The 20839-nt window shown below is 43.3% G+C and overlaps 1 protein-coding gene across 1 annotated transcript in view; it reads right to left on the bottom strand.

Moving 5' to 3' along the window:
- Nucleotides 1–15158, bottom strand: part of ANKEF1 (ankyrin repeat and EF-hand domain containing 1) — a 29277-nt gene extending 14119 nt beyond the window's left edge. The window contains exons 1-6 of the mRNA XM_078389087.1: nucleotides 14663–15158; nucleotides 10435–10846; nucleotides 10058–10257; nucleotides 8151–8300; nucleotides 4058–4181; nucleotides 2412–3237 (exon numbers count right to left, since the gene is read on the bottom strand). Of these exons, the coding sequence (XP_078245213.1) occupies nucleotides 2412–3237; nucleotides 4058–4181; nucleotides 8151–8300; nucleotides 10058–10257; nucleotides 10435–10780 (1646 nt within the window). The 5' untranslated portion in view covers nucleotides 10781–10846; nucleotides 14663–15158. The remainder of the gene's footprint in view (nucleotides 1–2411; nucleotides 3238–4057; nucleotides 4182–8150; nucleotides 8301–10057; nucleotides 10258–10434; nucleotides 10847–14662) is intronic.
- Between the last annotated feature and the right edge of the window lie 5681 nt (nucleotides 15159–20839).

The following is a 20839-nucleotide window of genomic DNA, read 5'->3' as shown; positions in this document are numbered from 1 at the left end:
AAGTCTGGGACCCTGCTTGAAACATTTAAAATTCTTTAACTAAAGCTGTTTTAAGCCTCATGTTCATATACTATCTGCAAAACAGGAATAATATTATAACTGACTTCATTCCATCTTAGGGTTGCTGTAATTACTGCTGAATTGCAAATTCATGCCTTACTTCCCAGTGTAGCTTGACCCAAAGATCTAGCCAATGCTTCCATCAGTTTCAGCCAGTCCAATTTAAGCCATGGGTTCAACTGTTGCTTATCAGCATGATTATCCAGGAAGTAACTGGGCTGTTGTCCTTGCAATGACACTTCCAGCCATGTGTCTCTGCACTGTGAAAACTTTCATTAATAAAGTGTGCTGCTTATATACTGCCTTGTAGCACTTAAAGCACTCTCTGAGTGGCTTACAATTTAATTATGCAGGTTACACATTGCCCCACCCCAATAAGCTGGGCACTCAAATTACCGACTTTGGAAGAATGGAAGGTTGAGTCAACCTTGAGCCACCCGCCTGAATCCATTGGGGTCAAACTCAGGTTGGGAGCAGAGTTTAACCACTGCATCATGAGGTTCCTGGCCATCTTGGGCAATTCTGGGGGTTTAATCCAAAGGAAAGGAAAGGAAACAGAAATAAAATAAAAACTCGAGGATAGCCTCACAATAGAAACTCTCTACATAATCCAGAACTCTTATTTTCCAGGGTTCTAGACTATATTAATAACTTCCATCTGTAGAGACATTCCTCTTCTTCAGATTCTCACTTTCTGCATACCACACACTCCCTTCTCTTTGAGTACATATTGTGCTTAGAGAAGGCCTAAATAGAACTACATTCACTGGCTAAAGGATATTCAGTGAGCTCTATGGCTGAATGATAACCTGAATGTAGATCTGCCTATAGTCAGGTTATAATTCAGCTACATGTACCTACCCCACTATTTTAACTACATATTATGCTACATTTCCTGACTCCCCCGGTAGACTATTTCATTGGTACAACCAAATTGCTTGCCCTCTTGATCTTCAAATAGCTTCCCTGATCAAATCTGCTATTTCCCCTGGTGGCTTTCTCATTTAAAAACTTGGAGAAGCACCATGAGAGACTGTAGCACATGTCTGACATATCATAGGCACTCTGACCCTCTATGTACACAGATTTACTGGGTTTTGGTTTTGTTCTGCAAACTAAATACCTTGTGAGATAAGTTAGACTGAGATGCGATGTGCGTCACACCTCCATCCACACCCTTTACCCATAACCAAATGTGAAATCCGCACTGCCTTGCATAGCCTATGAAGTCCAGAACCCACAGAAATTCTGAAAAGACATGCTAGTTGAGCACATGGTAACATCTTTCATTGAAATACATCCTATTAGCCAGAGGTGGATGGGAAGCAGATCATTCTAGTACTAGTAAATTTCTGGTTGATTAGAAGTGAAAAAGGAAGAACTTCTAAAAATTAAACTTGATGCTACGGTGAATGTGTATTTCCTGCAATTAGCCCATTTTTCCTCTAGTGATATTATTGCCTCAAAGATGCAAGTAATCAGATTTGCAAATTAAGTTTGTGTTTGCCTTCCAGTACTTAATCATAAAACAAAGCACACTCAGTGCAAAGATCTGTGGGTGATGAAAATCACATGGTCTGATAATCAGGTGTATTTATCCACTTAAGGAAGCATTTATCCTAAACATTTATCCTAAACTATGCTGAGTGCATAGTTTCATTTGACCCTTCCAAAAACGAATGATAAATTGACTCCAAAATGACAAGTGCTTAGAAGTAACTGATTACAAACAATAGAATACATATAATTTGTAACTTTTTTCCAAGTAACTAAGACATAACAAAATGGCACTATGGCTAAAATCCTGTTGCTTAATGTAACTGGAGGAGGCCCACTGAATTAGTGGAGATTTGGTGAGTCAACTCCTCCATAAATTTCATGGGACTACTCTAGTTTGACTTAACAATACTAACATCACAAATAAAAAAGTTCCATTTGATTCAATAGAACTTACGGAAAAGTCACAGAATCCCCACTCATTCAATGGCCCCACTCTAGTGCAACATCCTATCCTAAGCAACTGGATTTCAGCCTGTTTGTGATGAAAGAAGGGAGAATTCCTTTCACTTTCTGATGTAACTATAACGAGCCACATTGAAATTACTTTTTTTTAATTACAGACACATGGCCTCACTACTTATACAGTACAGTTTTGTACCATTGGCCCTTAAAAGAACTTCCCAAGCTCAACAGTAAATGTGGAAGGACTGTGTGCTTTGTTTAGATGGGACACAAAACACATTTCTGGCCTCCCAATTCTCTGATAGTGGGTGCACACCATCTTCCCTGACTCTGCTTGGTGGTCCTTGGGTTTCCACATGAAGGCCCACAAGGCCATGCCCAGTACATACCCTTTTTCCAGAAGGAATTTCACTGCCTCTATGTTGCCACTCGCACAGGCAGCCATCAAGGGAGTCTTGTAGAAATTGTCCCTCATGTCCACTGGCACCCTGGACTCAAAGGCTTTTTTCAGGGAGGAAAGGTCTCCATCTTTCGTAAGGTAATTGATGTTTGAAAAGTTCTTCATAGGGTCGTCAATGTACCACCAAGAATCATCTTGAATGGGATGCTCGGGCGGGTGATCCCGGTTGAACCGATTACAGTCAGTCACGTTCTGATAGGTTTCGATCATGTACTCCGGTGGTCCGCCATCCGGGTGACGTGGGCGCGAGCTGTCAGGGATGACGCAGATGGGCATGGGGATGGCAAATTTCCCTTTCTTGCCCTTCCCTTTCTTGCCCTTCTTTTTCTTGGGACCATAAGATGAAAGGAGGAAAGGTTTCTGCAAGTACCGTTTCCCTGTAAGGAACTCTTCAGGGTTGACCCCTCCGGCCCGTGTCTTCTCGTGGGCCTGGGCAATCGTTTGTATTTGCTCAGCTTCCACGAATGGACACTTCTCCTCAATGATGGAGACAAAGTCTTCTCTGCTGACAGTCCCGTCACCTCGGTCCACTGCCCCAAATAAATCATGAAGACTCTCCTGATGCTCTACGGACCAATCGTGCAACCTCACCGCCCAGGGTGGGTTGGGGTTCTTCACACCAGGTTTGGGTTTTAAAAATTTGGCATAGCGGCGCTCAATTTTACGGATCTCCTTGACAGATGCTTTGGAGCCACTGTCTTTAGCCACCTGTCTTGCTGTCTTCTTCTCGAGATTCTTCCATATGGGATTACAGCCTTAAAAACAGAAGGAAAACAATCATGGAGGGGGGGGGGCCCACGGGAGGACAGCTTGCAAAAATGCACAAAGGCCTGAGGATCAAGACCAAAGGCTGATTTCATAACCCTCAAGATTCCTTTAGAAACATAAAACGTTGAATATTAATATTCAACTGCTTTAAGCCAAGGGCATACATATCACACAGTGTTCTAAGCATATAAAACAGTGTATCCAGCAGGAAAGCTGAAGTAGTCAGCCAGCAGTCTAAACACTCCATTAGCCATGTCAGAGCACAGCAGAACACTGGGAATAGAACTGAATTCTGGACAAAACAATAGTTACTGGATTGCTAACATATTACAAACATGGGATGCTTTTAAGTTCTCCAGACCTCTCCTTCTGTGCAAAGTTTGGGGGGCTGGGAATGAAGGACAATGTTCAAAAATGCAGCCATTGTCTTGTGCTGGCAGTTTGACTAGCAGAACAGTGCCAGTTCTTGTGGTTTTCCTGCAGCATCTCAACCATAGTCAGCATCCTTTCATGTGGCTGCCACAAGTGTGGATGGCAGAGATACAGGCCAGCCCGCATATAGGCAGGAAGGGAACAGGCCAGCATGACTGCAAGACAATCTTCATGCATGCTTTCAGTGAAAGAGTGGGGATCCTGTGACTCTCCCTTTATATCTATGGAGGATCTTCAAGTCTATGAAGATGTGAAAGCATTTTCCTTTCGTTTGAGCAGAATCCTTTCTTGACCACTGCATCAGGTTATGAACCCCTCCCCCCCCATAGATTCCCAGTAAGAAAAGTAGTGGAGCTGCAACCACCTTTACTTTACCTCTTTGACCAATGAACCGGCAACATTCTGCAAAACCTCCAGCGGCAGCGTAATGAAGTGGCGTGTTTCCGTTCATTGCTATCAGGCCTACATCTCCGTTATAGGCAGAAATAAGCTTCAAGATCTAAGGAGGCAAAGCCAAGGCCATGGGATTTAGAAGGAGACACAGCTATGTGCAGCGACCTCCGCCAGATTTATTTCCTGTCTTATTCTGCAATAGATGTTATGCCAATGGCAACATGCTGCTATTATGTTAAGCCAAATACAGTGGCCTCTGGAGTAGGTGAACCCCACCTGATCATTAGAGACAAAAGGACAGTATTTTGACCCTTTAGGACAGCTTTCCCAAACTGGCACCATCTGACATATCTATGACTTTCATCATCCCCAGCAAGCAATGACCTTCCCATGGCTGAGGATGATGGGAGCTGTAGTCCAAAACATTTGGAAGCACGCCAGTTTGGGAAAGGCTGTCCTAAGGGGGAAAATTGCCTTAAGAGAACACATACACATAGAGTATGAGTTTAACAGCAGCAACAAAGGGAAGGGTTTGACGAAGACAACAGCTTTGTTGGAATGTAAACACTAGGCATACACTAGTTAAAGTCTAGTTGCTTAGCATAATAAGTCACCACTAGAGTTAGGAGCCTCATGGCATACTGGATAAACTGCAGTACTGCAGCCAAGACTCTGCTCATGATCTCAGGGAGCCAGCACAAGAGGTCAACTCAACCTTCCATCCTTCTGAGATCAGTAAACTGAGTACCAAGCTTGCTGGGGTGGGGGCAATGTGCAGCCTGCATAATTAAAAATTGCAAACCATTCAGAGTATGTTTTAAGTGCTATGGGGAGATATATAAGCAGAATATATTTTTAGAGCAGACCCATTTGAATTAATGGAATTTATAGAAGAACTGCCTAACCAAAGCCTCCGTGATTCAATGGGCCTGCTGTAGTGCAACTTACTACGGTAAGCAATAAAATTTCAACCACTGAGCCTCAATGTAAATCTCCTTCCCACCCCCCACGCACAACTGAAATTGCTCCCTGCCTTAGGGCCGAAGATTTGGGGATGGGAGGTGATTATTTTTCTCGGGGCCCCAGAAAGGAAAACCCACTTAACCCACTCCATTAGGATTGCAGTTCCAAGCTATACCCGAAGGACAATGTTGTTGCTTAGAATACTTGCAATTTTGCAAAAGTTAACATAACATGTAATTTGTCCGTAACAGACCGTTTTGACAGCTATCTTGCCAGCATCAAAATCATTCTCATTTGAACTACTGTATCTCCTCACTGCTTTTAAATCTTCAAGGGCCTCCACCTTCTTCCACATTAGAGATGGGCAAGAACCACTAATTTGGAGGTTTGTTCAGCATCCAAACAGGTGTTTGGCACTTCAAAGCCCCACCTCTTCTGGCCAGCACCCACTCGGTGGTACCACCCAGAGCAAGCGGGGCAGAGAAGCCAGGCAGCTACCTATGAGCCACTAGATTCATATCTAAGAATGGATCATAGTCTTTTGTGTTTATTTTCAAGTGGAATGTATACCTTTCTTCCTCCCACACCCCAGTTTCCACATAGTCTTTGCATAAGAAACAGTGTTTAGCCTCTGCCTGGCAACTGCATTAGGACTACAGTACCTGCATAGATCAGTTCTAGAGATAGAGCACAGATTGTGATCATTGGATCATGCTGGATTGTCATACTGGCACTGCAGGTGCTATGCAATACCATTTCTCACCCACCCTAGCCAGATTCCCCCACTCACCAGCCGGCGTGCTTTTTATTCCTCCTCCTCTTTGGCTGCTTCCCCAGTTGTGGAAGGAACACAGACTTCCCTTCTCCGCCTCCTCCAGCAACTGCCCACTTAAAGGCAGAGCTGCAGCAATCCCTGTCCTACCTCCTTATCTGAGTGGGTAGCTGCTGGAGGAGACGGAGAAGGGAAGCCTGTGCTCCTGCTGAAACTAGTGAAATGAGTGAGGAGGAGAAGGAGCAGAGTGTGCGCCAGCTGGTGAGTGGAGGAATCCAGCCGGGGGGGGGGGGGAGAACCACATGGCACCTGTGGGGCCAGTAGAATGATCCAGCATGATCTGACAACCCAGATTCATGCCCATCTCTAATCAGGTCCAAGTCCTTCTCCCCACAAATGCCAAACACTGTGGATAACCCTATATGTAGCATAGTCTTTGGTGCCAATTCTGGTAATTACATCATGGAAATACATATTTTTGGGTTTTTTAACTTAATATTTCTAATATTTTCAGACTGTCAATAAGGAAAACTATGGATACTGATGCCATGGATGTGAGGAGTGTGTGTCCTATTGTATCTTTTGACTTGGTTTTCTTTTATTTAGCAGAAAGCTTTCCCCAATTTTGTTTCATGTCACCAACCCCCTGATTGAAATTCTGTTAAAACATGCCTACATTTGTTGCCATGCAAGATTATTTAGTTATGTTATTTAGTAACTTCCCACCCACTGCTAAATTCTGGCAGCAACTGAGCCAGGTAGGATATTGGATGAATTATTAGATTATGCCACAAACGCATGTACAATAATCATGCTTATTTATTTATTTTTAATTGTAATTTCTATCTACCATCCTGCCTTTCCCCCAGTGAGCTCCACATGACATGCATGAGTCTCTTCCACCCCACCTGAGAGTCACAACAAGGATGTGAGGTGGGTCAGACAGAAGGAAGGAGTGACTAGTCACCCAGTGAGTTGCAGGGGTCAGTAAGGATTGAAGGGGCTCTGTTCTCTCCTTCATCTAGTGACTATGCAATACATTAAGCATGCTTTCTAAAAATGTACTTTAACCGTCACTTTTATTTTGAAAGACAAGTAGAGCCCATGCTTGTTTTCTATAGACTTCCCCCTCCCACCCCCTCGAGCTGATATTAGTCCCCATGGGGCGGCTTACAACAGAACACCCCCCCCCCTTTGGAGATGAGAAGCAGACAGACGACGGGAGATTTGGGAGGGGAAATCAGAAACAAGTCCGCAAACTGGATCAGATGCATGATCTGGATTGGTACCCCATGCAACTGCTGTCTTTCAAAATGAAAATGGCCAATTAAAATTTAAAAAAAGAAGAAGAAGAAGAAGAAGAAGAAGAAGAAAAAGAACACACATTTAGCATATTATTTTCTCTCAGAGAAGTCCACTTTGGAACCTTCCTGGCACAGCATCTGCGCCATGGAACTGAAGCAAAGAAGATCAGGCTGGAGGATTTCCTAACAAAAGAGCTTCACCGTAGGGTGCAAGCATCAGATCAGCTCCATTCTGATCCATTATTTGCTGGACAGCTCAGTGACTTGGGCATCTGGATGCAGAGCCAGAGACTGGGAGCTCAGTTCTCCACTGTGCCTTCTTACAGGGGCTGGATTTAATGATCCATAGGTTCCCTTCCAGCTCTGCAATTCTAAGATGATGATGTTGATTAGTACTATTCATAGTAAGTATAATGCTCTCTCTGACCAAAATAGGGGCATACAGTAGATACGATGAGAGATGTGAGATTATTGTTGATAATGGCAACCTGGCAACATGTTCACCTGCTCACTGATTTTAGTTATGGAAAGACATAGAATAATGAGACCTCAATACCTTGTGCAGCGTGTCATCACCACAGCTCCTCCAACAGACTTTCCACTGTGCACCCCGGGAGAAGAGCCAGCCTGTGTAGTCATGGGCAAGCTACATAGTCCCAGGGGAACTCCCAGAAGGAGGGAATGTTAAACCACTTCTGAGTACTCAGAAAGGTTACCACAAGTCAGAATTGATTTGACAGGACCTTATTCTTATTCTATTTATCTAATTGTGCTTTCACATTGTAACTTTTGGCTATTTTTATCGGCACCTGCTATGATCTCTGCTTTTATCTGAACACTGGAAAGTGTTGCCATAAGTCCGAATCAACTTGACGGGGGGAACATCATCCTCGTTATCAATCTGTGTACACATAATGTAGAAAAGTCATTCTTCCTGGAATCCCTCCACTAATAAAGGGTGATCATTAGTAATTAACCAAGAGAGTTAATTACTTGGCTGGATACCTTTGTTTCTGACACCACCAACAAAGAATACCTCAAAAAACCCTCCTTTGGCAGCAAAATGGGCAGCATGGTGTCTCTCATGGTCAAAAACATTCACATCTCCTCCTCTCTCAAGGATACCACGGACTATTTCCAAAACTCCTTCCCTGGCTGCTTCCATCAAGGCTGTGCGGCCCGTTGCCTGCGAATGAGAGAGAGAGAGAAAAAAAAACAATTGCATCTACATCTTCCTATTTATGATTCGTTCTTATTTATTATGTCTTTCTTCTGAGAAATGCATAGATATGACTCCCTCCTACTCTGTCTTTATCCCCCTCTGGCAAAGACCCAGGTTAAGAGTCAGTCAGTTGGATTTGAACCTGCATCTCTTGGGGCCTCACTGCACATATCTAGGAAGTGCTAACTCAAATGGCAAAGAAGGTACAAAGATGCAGACACACACACACACACACACACACACACACACACACACACACACACACACACACACACACACACACACACACACACACACACACACACACACACACACACACACACATTTAAGACATTAAAAAAGAAATATTTAAGAGGACAGGCATTTGTGTTTTGTGGATTAGCTCTGGCTTCCTTTGCATGTCTAATTCCAGAGATGCCCATAACAAAGAAAATCATATTAGTGGGGGTAAAATGTTGTAAGATAAGAAAAATGCATTTCTCAGGCGATGTGCTTTATCCTCTAGTCTGTCACTCTAACCATTATACCATAATGACATATTAGCTATGATATATATATCTGGTTATGTATATTAATCATACTGTAGAAAGAGAGGAAAGCACATCATTTTAATTTTTTATCAAAGAACTAAAAGCAGGCGCAGGCTTGTTGAGGGAAAGTATCCCTCTATTCTCCTCCTGTTCATATTCTAAAAAGTGGCAATATATTTATGCATTATACCTGTATTTTTCCAGTGTCAAGCAACAGACTAAGTTCTCAGACAACAGTATATATCATTCATTACCCTTTTACTATGGCTTTGTTAAGAACACAAGTCACTCGTAACAGGGAGATTCATAGACACAACCCTTCTCACACCATTATCTATGGTTAAAAGAAGTCCAGAAATCTACCTCATCCTTCCCCATGTGATTATGAATCTGTAGAAATTACCATTTCACTCTGTGAATTTCACCTGCTATTTCCCTCAGTATCATGTGAAGGATCACTTCAGGTGTCATGAATGAAAGATTATTATTGGAGCCCTCAATCCATCAGTGGCACGTGGACAAACGCAAAAACAGAACATCTGAAGGAAAGAGTATATCTGTTTTCATTTCTAGATTATGCATATCTAGACGATGAAAGAATACTATTTCTAGCACACACTGTCTCAGACGAGGCATCCCATTCCTTTCTGAAGGTGAGAGAAAGGGGATGGGGGTTGCTCTTCTGACACCTATAATTTTGCCATCTGCAGAAATACTTGCATTAAATACAATATGTATGTATAGATGTATATGTGTATGTGTATGTGTACATACATACATACATACATACATACATACATACATACATACATACATACATACACTGTATTTAATGCTTTCTGTATAAATCTGCTACTGTATAAATCTGCTTTCTAATTAAACTATAAAACCTTATTGTATATCAATTTTTTTAATCATCTATTTTTTTTAAATCATTGACTGAACTAGGTAATTGTTGGAGCCAGTCCTAATTATTATGGGCTAAATCCAACTGTTAATCCCAACTAGAAAAAATAGGATTGACCTATGTTTAGGCTGAACAAATTCCATTTATTCAATGGGCTGACTTGAATAATTATCATCTGCTGTCATGTTGGTTCAGATTTCCAATGGTTTCTGCCCTAGTTAGTTCTGTGGTTGTACCTCTAGTGTCCTAACTTCTCTTCTTTGAATGGTAGAAAAAAATCTTACTGGGTTTGTTGCATTCGGGTTGGCTCCTCTTTCCAAGAATGTCATACACATCTCTTTGATTTCGTGGGCTTGCTCACAAGCTTGTACAAAGACAGGCTTCCCTTCAAGAGTGCAGTTGTTAACATCTGCTCCAAATTCTAGGACAATCTGGACACAGCGGTAGTGCCGCTTGGTGGGCAAAATGCAGTAGAACAGCACACCTGTTCAAGAACAGTGGCATCAAATAGTTTAGCAAGTGAGCCCCCAACAGAAATACCAACTATGAAAGACTAAATAGTAAAACCTGAGCTTTTGTTACAACTAAAAATATTGTATTGTACAATTGATTTCCCCCCTCTTTTCTGCAAAACAAGATGGAATGTGTGGTTCTTCCTTACCTTTTCCTTCTGCGTCCACAATGGTCATGTCTGCCTCTGCCTGGACCAATACATCCAGGGCTAAGTCATGGCCAAGCTCAGCTGCTTTCATCACCGGCGTACGCCCCATTCGATCCTGGACATCAGGGTGAGCACCAAGCTCTAACAGAAAATTGCACATGTCAATGTCATTAGCCACACAAGCCAAGTGAAGGGCACTGTCTCCATTGATGGGTTCAGTGAAATTGATGAGTTCAGGGTATCCCAGTTTGGTGAGCTTTTCGATCTGCTTCTTGTCCTTCTGACGAACACACTGGAGAACTTTGTAGATCTGAAGGTTTTCAAGCCTCTTGTCGGCCAAAGCCATTTTCAGTCAATTGAAGAAAATATCTTCCCAGAATGATAGATTCTGGATAAAAGGCCGAAAGAGATTCTGGATAAAAGGCAAAAAGAGAAAAGCATCAAGTCTTCTTCAGAAATAGACCTTATCCAGAGAAACTGCACTTTGGCTGTTTTTGTTCCCTTTTGTTGCTCACCCTTGTACTGTCAAGGTATGAAATGTTGCATGCAGAGAGTGTCAAAATAATTAACGGGTGATGTAGAAAACAATCCTGAAAACACACCTTGTGCTTTAAAAATGAGGTTTGAACAGCAGTTTACTAAAAGTCACTGTGAAATAAACAGCCAGATCTCCAACCAAGTCTGGAAGCACAATAACATTGGCTTGCAAAAGAATCTCTTTCACGACCGATAGTCAGTTGTGTAAACAAATGATAATACAAAACAAGTGACGGGAAAAACTCCTGGAGTCCTAAAGTGTGGTGAAAGCACCTGACCAGCTTTGTCCACCTACACTTTACACCCATAGCATTTTCCCTACCCAGTAAAATGGTACCCAAGCAACTTTCTATTTCTGCAGCTGCAGGAACCTATTTATTCAAAATCAGGCTACAATAGCAACTTGCTAGCCTTGTAAGTTATGAGTCATATTTGCCACTCCAGTAAAAGTGAGATTTCCACCGAATCGGTAACTTCAGTAACTTACTACACCAGCAAAATTCAGTTGTTTAGAGTTGAAGGGAAATGCAAATAACTGAGAGAAATATAAATACAGGGAGGCAAAGGGACACACAAGAAGACACCACACCACACAAACCAGATAGCAACAATACTAATATTAAAGACCTGACATTAAAGAGCAGCAGGCATGTTGCAACACAGCAGCAGGCTTTACTTCCAAAAGCCAGTAACACAAACATCATGGATTTCCTTCTATAAATGCAGACTGGCACATGGCCAGCTTGGCTGGGTGAGAACATTATTTAATAGTTCTAATATGCTTAAAAGCTAAGAGGTGCATTTTGCTGTATATACCGTATATCCTTAAAAAACTTTGATATTTTAAGAAAGTATTCTGTGCTTTCCAATGTGACCTTTAAGGCTATTAGAGTCTGACTTTTTAGAATGTATACTCTTGCAATTTTGGAACATAATTACAACATGATTTAAGTTCTGCCTACAACTTAAGTTTTGTTTTGTTGGCAACTTCTCATAGCTGTAAGAGTTTGGGATGGAAATCATACCTGCAGCTTTTCACAAGCTGCAAAGATGGATTTCTGTGTAAGCATTTGTGCCTACAGGTTTTTTCACAGCTGTAAGACTTTTGGATGTTGTCAACAACTTTGAAGTATTCTTCTGCATATGGAACATAGAAGCAATGTTGATAATAAAGCATGTAGAAACAGACAAGTTGATATTGCCGGGAATTACTGAAACAATGAAGCAACCTTTAACTTGATACCCAGATGAATTGTGATGAGATTGAGACTGGTTATCTGATTTCATACTGGAATTAACCCTTTTTGGGCAAAATGCCAGCTGTGATGAACACAGGCTTCTGATTTTTCCTAGAGGTCTATCAAGTCCTATAGGGAGATGTTCTTAGGGAGGTGTTCAAGTATCATACTTTCTGATCTGATGGTATGGCTTAGATTTTAAGCAAAGGGTGGGAAATCTCTACCCCTCAAGCTGGGTATAGCTCACAGAGCTTCCCCCATTATCCTCAGAAACTTCTGTTCTTGTCTCCAAGCTCAGATCAAGCCAACTGTCTATCTAGTTTTTCACTCTCTCACACACTAACTGATCCAAGTACTTTCAGAGAAGCCCACAAGCAAGTCACAAAGGCAACTTCCCTCTAATGTCTCCCTCCTGTCACGTCTTACCTTGGAGGCAAAACTTAAGTGATTGTGACTAAAACAAATAAATGCACTTGATAAATTCATAAACAAACAAATAAATAAGTGCCATTGACAGAAAGCTCTTCATCTCTGCGTTTTAAAGCTTATGAAAATGGTGCTAGCACCACATCTTGTGGCAGTGAGTTCCATGCATGAGTTACATAAGACATAAAGAAGCTCCTTTTTAGAAACTGAAATCTGCTGAACCAGTTTCCTTTGGTGGCATGCAGACAGACACCGTTCTAATGTTAGGCAAAAGGGCCTGCTTTCTCTCTCCACTTCCTGCATACTCTGTAAGTACAGTGGTGCTTCGCTAGACGATGATAATCCATTCCACTGAAATCGCTGTTTAGTGAAATCATCATCTAGAGCACTGGTTCTTAACCTAGGGTTACTCAGGTGTTTTTGGACTGCAACTCCCAGAAGCCTTCACCACCAACTGTGCTGGCTGGGGTCTCTGGGAGTTGCAGTTCAAAAACATCCAAGTAACAAAGGTTAAGAACCACTGATCTAGAGAAAAGCATTTCCACATTGGAATACATTGAAACCCATTTAATGCATTCCAATGGGGAAGAATCATCGTTGTCTAGTGAAGATCGGTCATAGGAAAGCCGCTCTGCGAAGTGCCAATCAGCTGTTTAAATAGCTGTCTTGTGAAGCTTAGGTCCCAAAGACACCCGTTTTGTGAGCACGGAGGGTGCTGCCAAAATTGTCATCTAGCGAAAATTGGTTCGCGAAGCAGGGACCAAACATTGTTCAGCGAAATTCCCCCATAGGAATCACTGTTTTGCGAATTGCTATAGCGATCGCAAAAAGTCAATGTCTAGCGAAAAAACTGTCATGCGGGGTAACTGTCTAGAGAGGCACCACTATATCCATAAACTCCTATCACATCTCTCCCCACCTGAGTTGTCTTTCTCATCAAACAAAACAAAAAAGTTCCAGGCACTCTAGGCTTCCCTTCTCAGAAAACTATTCCATTCTCTTGGTCATTTTTGTTGCCCTTTTCTATATACCTCATCCAATTCTGAGACACCTTTTTTCAGAAGGAACAAGTGTGTAGTGGTGTATCCCCAAACACAACGATGTCATAAACATATTGTAAAAAGCATAAGCGATACTGGCTATGGCAGTGCAAATACAATTGGTGAATGGGTGGTGAGCCATGCTACTGGCTGCTGGACAAGCAGGCTTCTGCCCAGTAAACCAGAGAGTCCCACTTCTGTTTGCAACAAACTGCACAGCACTACTGCTGACAGCAATTCGCAAATAGCAATAACAATGGCAACAATCCATCTCAGCTGTCATAAAGGAGAAAAGACAAGCACATTCATTTCTCTTTGTTCTGTTTAAAAACACTAGTTCTGATCAGTTCCTCCACTGCACCACTTTAAGTAAACTTCAACCCTTTCACAATTGGAGCATTTTTTTGCAGACTGTGAACTTTGCATATATCATCACAAATAAAAAAGATTACTTTTTAATTAATGCTCCTTCCGTCCAAACAATTTAATCTCTTTTTTTAAATGAAAAGAAATGCCAACACCCCCACACATTGCAGAGGTTCAAATGGAAGAAAGCCGATCCATGGAACAAGCACTGGTCAAATGTCCAGAAGTGATCCAGTTGCTCAATGGGTCAACAGCTGAAGCCGATGATGTGGTTTCACTCCCCAAAGGGCATGCAGTCTCATCTAAAGCAGCAGCTCCTGGGAGGAGTAGCAAAACATTTCAACCTAATAAGAAACAAATCTACCTGCCATGACTCAGCTTCCAGATAACTTCACCTGGATGACGGGGAATCTTCACAGATATCTCATCTAAAGTTTTATCTCGTTTATTCCCTTCTGTCCTTGCAGTATTAAAAAGAAATAAAGGCTCTGATGCCCCTGGTAAAATGCAGGGCAACATTTAGGTGCAACCACATAAAATGCAATACACTGTGTAAAGCAATCACATATTCCAACCAATGCCTCTCCTCCATTGGGTAAAACAGAATTTACTTCCACGTACCTGGGGTACAAACCACAGCCAAGACAGCCTGAAAGAAATCTCGAAACTCCTAGGCATGGAAGGCAAGTTCACTAACCAAAACCACAACACAGCAAAGAGGCACACAGATCTATTATATCCTAGGGTGGCGTGTAAGTGCTGCAACTTTGCACGCCTGAAGCAGTCATTCGTTGACCAAACTCCACTGGCAGAGCTTTCGTGACACCAGGCAAGCGTTTTAACATTCAGTTCTGGTGATGCCCGTCTTCCTCTCCAAGGTCTTCTCCAGGGACCAGATGCAGCGCTCTCGACCCGAACCTGTCAATCAACCGTCTGAAAAAGCCCACGCCTGGAAAAAAACAAAACAAAACCCTGCATTTGGGCGGAGAGGGCGCAGCGAGAGACGATGCTGCCGAGAGGGGAACTAATCCGCTACAAACAACCAATCAGAGTACCACGGGTCCCGACAAGATGAGGAGTGCGATTCGGTACGCCGGTACTCAGCAACATCTCCGTCTGCGCGAAGCAGGACTTTTTCCGCGGGAACGTTCTCCGGGATCGCAGCCTCCTCGCGCCACGGGGACCCGCGCTCGGCACACGAGAGGCAGCCTGGGCGCGCAATTAAGAGTCGTTTCGGTGGCTAGCAAAAATTAAAATTAAAATCTCGCCCACCCCAAAGGCATTTCGCCTCGGTCAGGGCCTGATCCTCTTTCGACCTGCCCCCAAAGGTTATGTTGGGTTGTCCGGATCCAAAAACAAACAAACAAACAAACAAACAAACAAACAAACCACAAAACACGCAGGACGTGGCGCTCCTTCAGGCGTGTCCAGATCCTGCGTGTGTGTGTGTGTGTGTGTGTGAACGAGATACATGCTCTCCCCTCCCTAATCTCGTTTACCGGCAAACTCCGCGTAGCCTCGGCGCCCGCGGGAGGAGACGCGAGGGGCGCGCCGCGGCTGCTGCCCAGGCGGCGGGCCGAAGGGCATGGCGCTTCCCGCGCGGACCAAGCCCAGCGCGGCTCCGGGGCTGCCGGGGCGGCGATCGGGGGAGGCGGAGGGGGAGTGTTAGCTCCGCAGCTCCTATAGCAACGGAACGGCGGGCGCGGAGAGGCAGGCGGGCCAGCGCGGGCGTCACAATGGTCGCCAGATTGGCCAGCCCTCCCGGGGGGGGGGGGGCGCCGGCTGTGCCCCGGGGGCCAAGACGCTTCCCCTCCACAGCTACTCATCGGGAGAGGAGGAAATGAAAGGGAGAGGAGAGCAGGGGTGATACACCAGGGTGGCCCTTTGAAGAGCTGGGGGGGAGGATCCACGTCCCCTTTTCCGGACACCAGCCGTCGGTTTTGACCTCTTCGGCCAGTTTGGGGAAAATGTGGCTTCTTAGGAGACAAGCAGCGTGGAAGAAAAGCCGGCACCTTGTCCCTGTTCCAAAACTGAACAGCAACCAAGAGCGAAGTATGTCTTTCCTCCGGATGTTGTTGCACTATGGTTCCCATCAGTCCCTAGCCCTGAGATGGGCATTGTAGTCCAGAGACATCTGGAGGGTCACCGGTTACCTCTCTCAAAAGGAAACCAAACAAAGCGAGCCGTGTGGTCCTTACGGGAGAACCAAGGTAGAGGAGGCGATCCCTGGATCTGAACCCTCCACGACACCAAGCGACCAGCGAGCTTTCGTGGGTGAAGGCCACTTCTTCAGGCTGCACCCCGGGATTGCAGAAAAAGGACAAACGGGTCTCCCAACCATGCAGGGCAGGAGTCTGCCCGGCGAGTTAACAGGTTCCCTACCTGTTTGCCCAAGTTCACACTTCGGCGGACTCGAGGCTTCTCATATATATAAGAGAGGGATATATAAGAGGGGGAACGAGCAATCCTTTAGAGACGCGCCCTGTATTTGAACTGGGGGAAGGGGCGGTGGCACTGGTACGGGAGGACACACTGAAACTGTATTTTAACACAACTGTTAGAAACCTTATGTGCTTGGAAACGTCATGGAAATTTCTCTATGTACCTGCAAAACATAAACACTGCTCTGTATTTATGCTCTGTATCTATACCACAAATGCTCTGGATGTACAGTACCAGTTATGGTTTTATACACTATCTCAATTGTATTTTAGAATCTTATTTTGTATTGTATCTTATACTTCCTTAATGCTGTATACATTTTATACATTCTCCAAATGGTATTCTGATTCTGCCCCTCAGACCCTGGAACAGCAAAGACCATTCATGGGAGTTTATGGTCCATCCATGAGCCATTTAAATACAGTGGTGCCTCACAAGACGGTTGCCCCGCTTGACAATGAAATCGCTTTGCGATTGTTTTTTTGCGATCACAAAAATGATGGAAACGATGGTTCCAACGGGGCTTTTTCGTTGTACGATGCTTTTCCTTCACCGTCAGGAAAAGCCTCCAAAGTACTCTAAAGCGGGCATGGGTGGTTTCAGGGCACCCCCGCCAGGGCTCTCCTGTCACTTGTCCCAGCTCCAGCCAACCTAGCGGTTCGAAAGCGTGCGAGTAGATAAATAGGGACCACCTTGGTGGGAAGGTAACAGCGTTCCGTGTCTAAGTCGCACTGGCCATGTGACCACGGAAGATTGTCTTCGGACAAAACGCTGGCTCTATGGCTTGGAAACGGGGATGAGCACCGCCCCCTAGAGTCGAACACGACTGGACAAAAATTGTCAAGGGGAACCTTTACCTTTACTTTTTAATAATAATAATAATAATAATAATAATAATAATAATAATAATAATAATAATAATAATAATAATAATAATAATAATAATAATAATAATAATAATAATAATAATAATAATAACAACATGAACATCAAAATTAAGTATGTTTTCTGGCACTGGAGTTTCATTTAATCAACATAAATGTACTGCCCTAATATAGATTTTGATTTTTTGTTAGGATCAGTATTGGGCTATCTTTGCCTTTTGATGTGTGGAGCCTCCTTGGTACTTTGCTTTCTGACAAATGGAGACCAATGGAGTTGGTCTGAACGCTGTCCAGACTGTTGAGGAATTTGAGTCATATGCTGGAGTTCATTCAGTAAGACAGAGACTTTCAGATGCAAGTGCAGATCCAGTTTTAATGATGTTAAATATAATTTTAGTATTGTTAAAGGGAGGATTAGGCTTGACTCTTGCCCATTTCAGCCTGTCTCTTCACCCCAACACTAGTATTGACCTAAAATATAAAGGATGTTCAAACATTGCAGTGGAGTGTCATGTAATGTGTGTATGTAACAGCTGAATCCCACTGTACTTTCTTCCAGTGTGAATCGAGCTGAAATTCCTTAGAAAAGAACTTAGTTCCCTTGCTTTCCCTTGCCACCAAGCTGTGCCAACTTTTGGGAGAACTCTGCCTGTCTTAAACTTCCCCTTTCTCCTCACATATTGACTACATGTACACAGTGTGGAGAGTTGGGGGGGGTATATTTTCACTCTGCCCAAATCTCTCACATTTCCTGAAAGACTTTTTCTTCCAGGAATATTTATAGACTGAACGGAGGCCATCCTTCTGAGAGGCAAAGCGAAATTTCTCCCCTAGGCAGCAGGTTTGGGGTGTCACTAAAGGGCAGCAAGTTGAGAGTTGTTTGATTTGTTCTTGATTGGCTTGTTGCTGTTTGTTTGTTTGTTTGTTTGTTTGTTTGTTTGTTTGTTTGTTTGTTCATTTATTTATTTATTTATTTATTTATTTATTTATTTATTTATTTATTTATTTATTTATTTATTTATTTATTTATTTAAAATGGACCCAAGGCAGCTTGCATCATTAAAAGACAATATTTAAAAACCCAAAGAAGTATGTATACAAATATTAAAAAGACTCAAACAAATACCACACTAAAAATAACAAAAGCAACACCAAAAACACATTCAAAGCAATAAGGCACTACAATCCATTTAAAAACACCGCTCGCACAGCCAGTCATTAAGGGAAAGTCTTTTTGAAGAGAAAGATCTTTGCCTGCTTGTGGGAGGACAGCAAAGATGGGGCCGGCCTGGCCTCCAGTGGGAGAGAGTTCCAAAGTCTGGGAGCAACAACAGAGAAGGCCCTCTCCCGTACCTGGACTTGTAAAGTTGATGGGACTGAGGCAAAGGCATCCCCTGATGACCTTAACACCCGAGCTATAGTTTATTTTGGTGGGCGAGATGGGATCATCTGCATTAGGCTCCAAAATGATCCAACCAGGGGTGGGGGGGAGGTACCCAGAAGTTTTGTCAGGGTTAAAAGAGTGCCATTTTGTTTCAGTTCCCCCTCAGGGAGCAAAATGTCTGGGGTTACCCTGAGACTGTGAAGGATATAGAATGATATTAGTAAACATGGGCACGTGCTGTTAATTCAGTATTATTTGATTACCTCATCCATAGAGGGGACAGATCAGGCTTGCCTTTTCCCCTCTTGTATTCTGGTTCAGAGTAATTGACTCCTCACTGAGAGGCAGTGATCTTTCTCATGTACTAATATGCCTTGCAAGGCCTTACTTAAGCTTTTAGGACAGATGAGAAACAGGAGCTTCCAGCATGAGTCGTGCGTCTCATCTTTCTTGTGTACAAGGCCAGTGAATTATTTATCCACCTGCCATCCTGGATAAGCAGCAGTGAAAGAGGAATGATCTCCTCCCTGTCCCAGGTGGAGGTATTCTGGGCCAGAGAAGAAAATCTATTCATCTCCTTGCTGTCTTCCTGTGAGTCTGAATGTGTGTTCTGCATCTTGTGAGAAAACAGCCCAGGAAAGATGATTGAAGACAATCATCGTTGCTGAATGTTATCCTGGGAGTGACTTGTGTGCTTCACGTCCTGTTAGAACAATGGTCCCCAACCTTGGGCCTCCAGATGTTCTTGGACTACAACTCCCAGAAGCCTTCACCACCACCTCTGCTGGCCAGGATTTCTGGGAGTTGAAGTCCAAGAACATCTGGAGGCCCAAGGTTGGGGACCACTGTGTTAGAACACCCACAGCCCTGTATTTTAAGATGTCCACTACTGAAGGTGTAAATAAGGAGTCCTAGAGCCCAGAAAGATCCTTCTATAAGCTCATTGGCAGCTCATGCTTTGAGTTAGGGATGTACTCTTAAATCCTGGAGTGACGAGACTGGAACTTCTTCCTTGGGGAGTCCAGGCTACCCCCCTTTGAACTACCCACAACATCCCAATATGAAACAGCACACACACTAACTAAGGTGTATGTTGATTAACCAGTCAAATTATTATTTTGACACATGAGACAGAAAATCCTGCTAAGTCCTATTCCCACTTTTGGCAGTAAAAACAATAACAAATGACAAATTCGTTCTAAGTTGATGTTGATTACTGAATTTTGTTTTGTATCCATGGTGTGATATTGGAAGGAAGGAAGGAAGAAAAAGTAAAGTGAAGTGAAAGTAAAAGTAAGTAAGTAAGCAAGCAAGCAAGCAAGCAAGCAAGCCTTTTCATGACATTCAACATTTGCTATCTGAGAAGGCTGCCTCACTCTGTCTGATGGCAGAGCCAGCCTTCTTAACACAACTTACACTGTACAGCTTTGCCTTGGCACTATCTCAAGTAGGGTAATAACTCTTACATCGTGCTTTCTGTCCATGTGAATATTTATTTATTTATTTATTTATTTATTTATTTATTTATTTATTTATTTATTTAATAGATTTCTATCCCGCCCTTTTAGACAAAATCTACTCCGGGCAGGTTCCATCAAACATCGTAAACTAAAACAGTTAAAAACAATTCAAAACAATAGTCATTAGTAATGCTTAGTAGTGCTCAAGATGGGAAAACAGAAAATTATAATAAAAATAAAGTCAATTATTGACAGGAAAGAGCCAAGTTTTTAACTGGTTCTTAAAAACACCCAGCAAGGGAGCCAGGCAGATCACTGATGGGAGATTATTGCAGAGCCGAGGGGCCACTGCCGAGAAGGCCCGGTTTTATGTTCTTTCTTTCTGGGCCTCTCTCGGCGTTAGGCCCCGAACCGTCCCTCCTGGCTATGGCAAGTAATTCGGGTAGATCTAGGTGGGACAAGGCAATCTGCCAGGTATCAAGGTCCTAAACCATTTAGGGCTTTATATGTCATCATCAACACTTTGAAGTCAGCTCAGAAGCGAATGGGCAGCCAGTGCAAGGCAGCCAGAGTGGGAGAGATATGCTGGTACTTTCTCACCCACTAAGGAGTCTGGCTGCCGCATTCT

The sequence above is a fragment of the Pogona vitticeps genome, chromosome 1 (genome assembly GCF_051106095.1).
Source record: "Pogona vitticeps strain Pit_001003342236 chromosome 1, PviZW2.1, whole genome shotgun sequence".
In the NCBI taxonomy this organism is placed as follows: Eukaryota; Metazoa; Chordata; class Lepidosauria; order Squamata; family Agamidae; genus Pogona; species Pogona vitticeps.
Note: the sequence above shows the minus strand (reverse complement) of the source record. Positions and strands in the feature narration are given on the sequence as shown.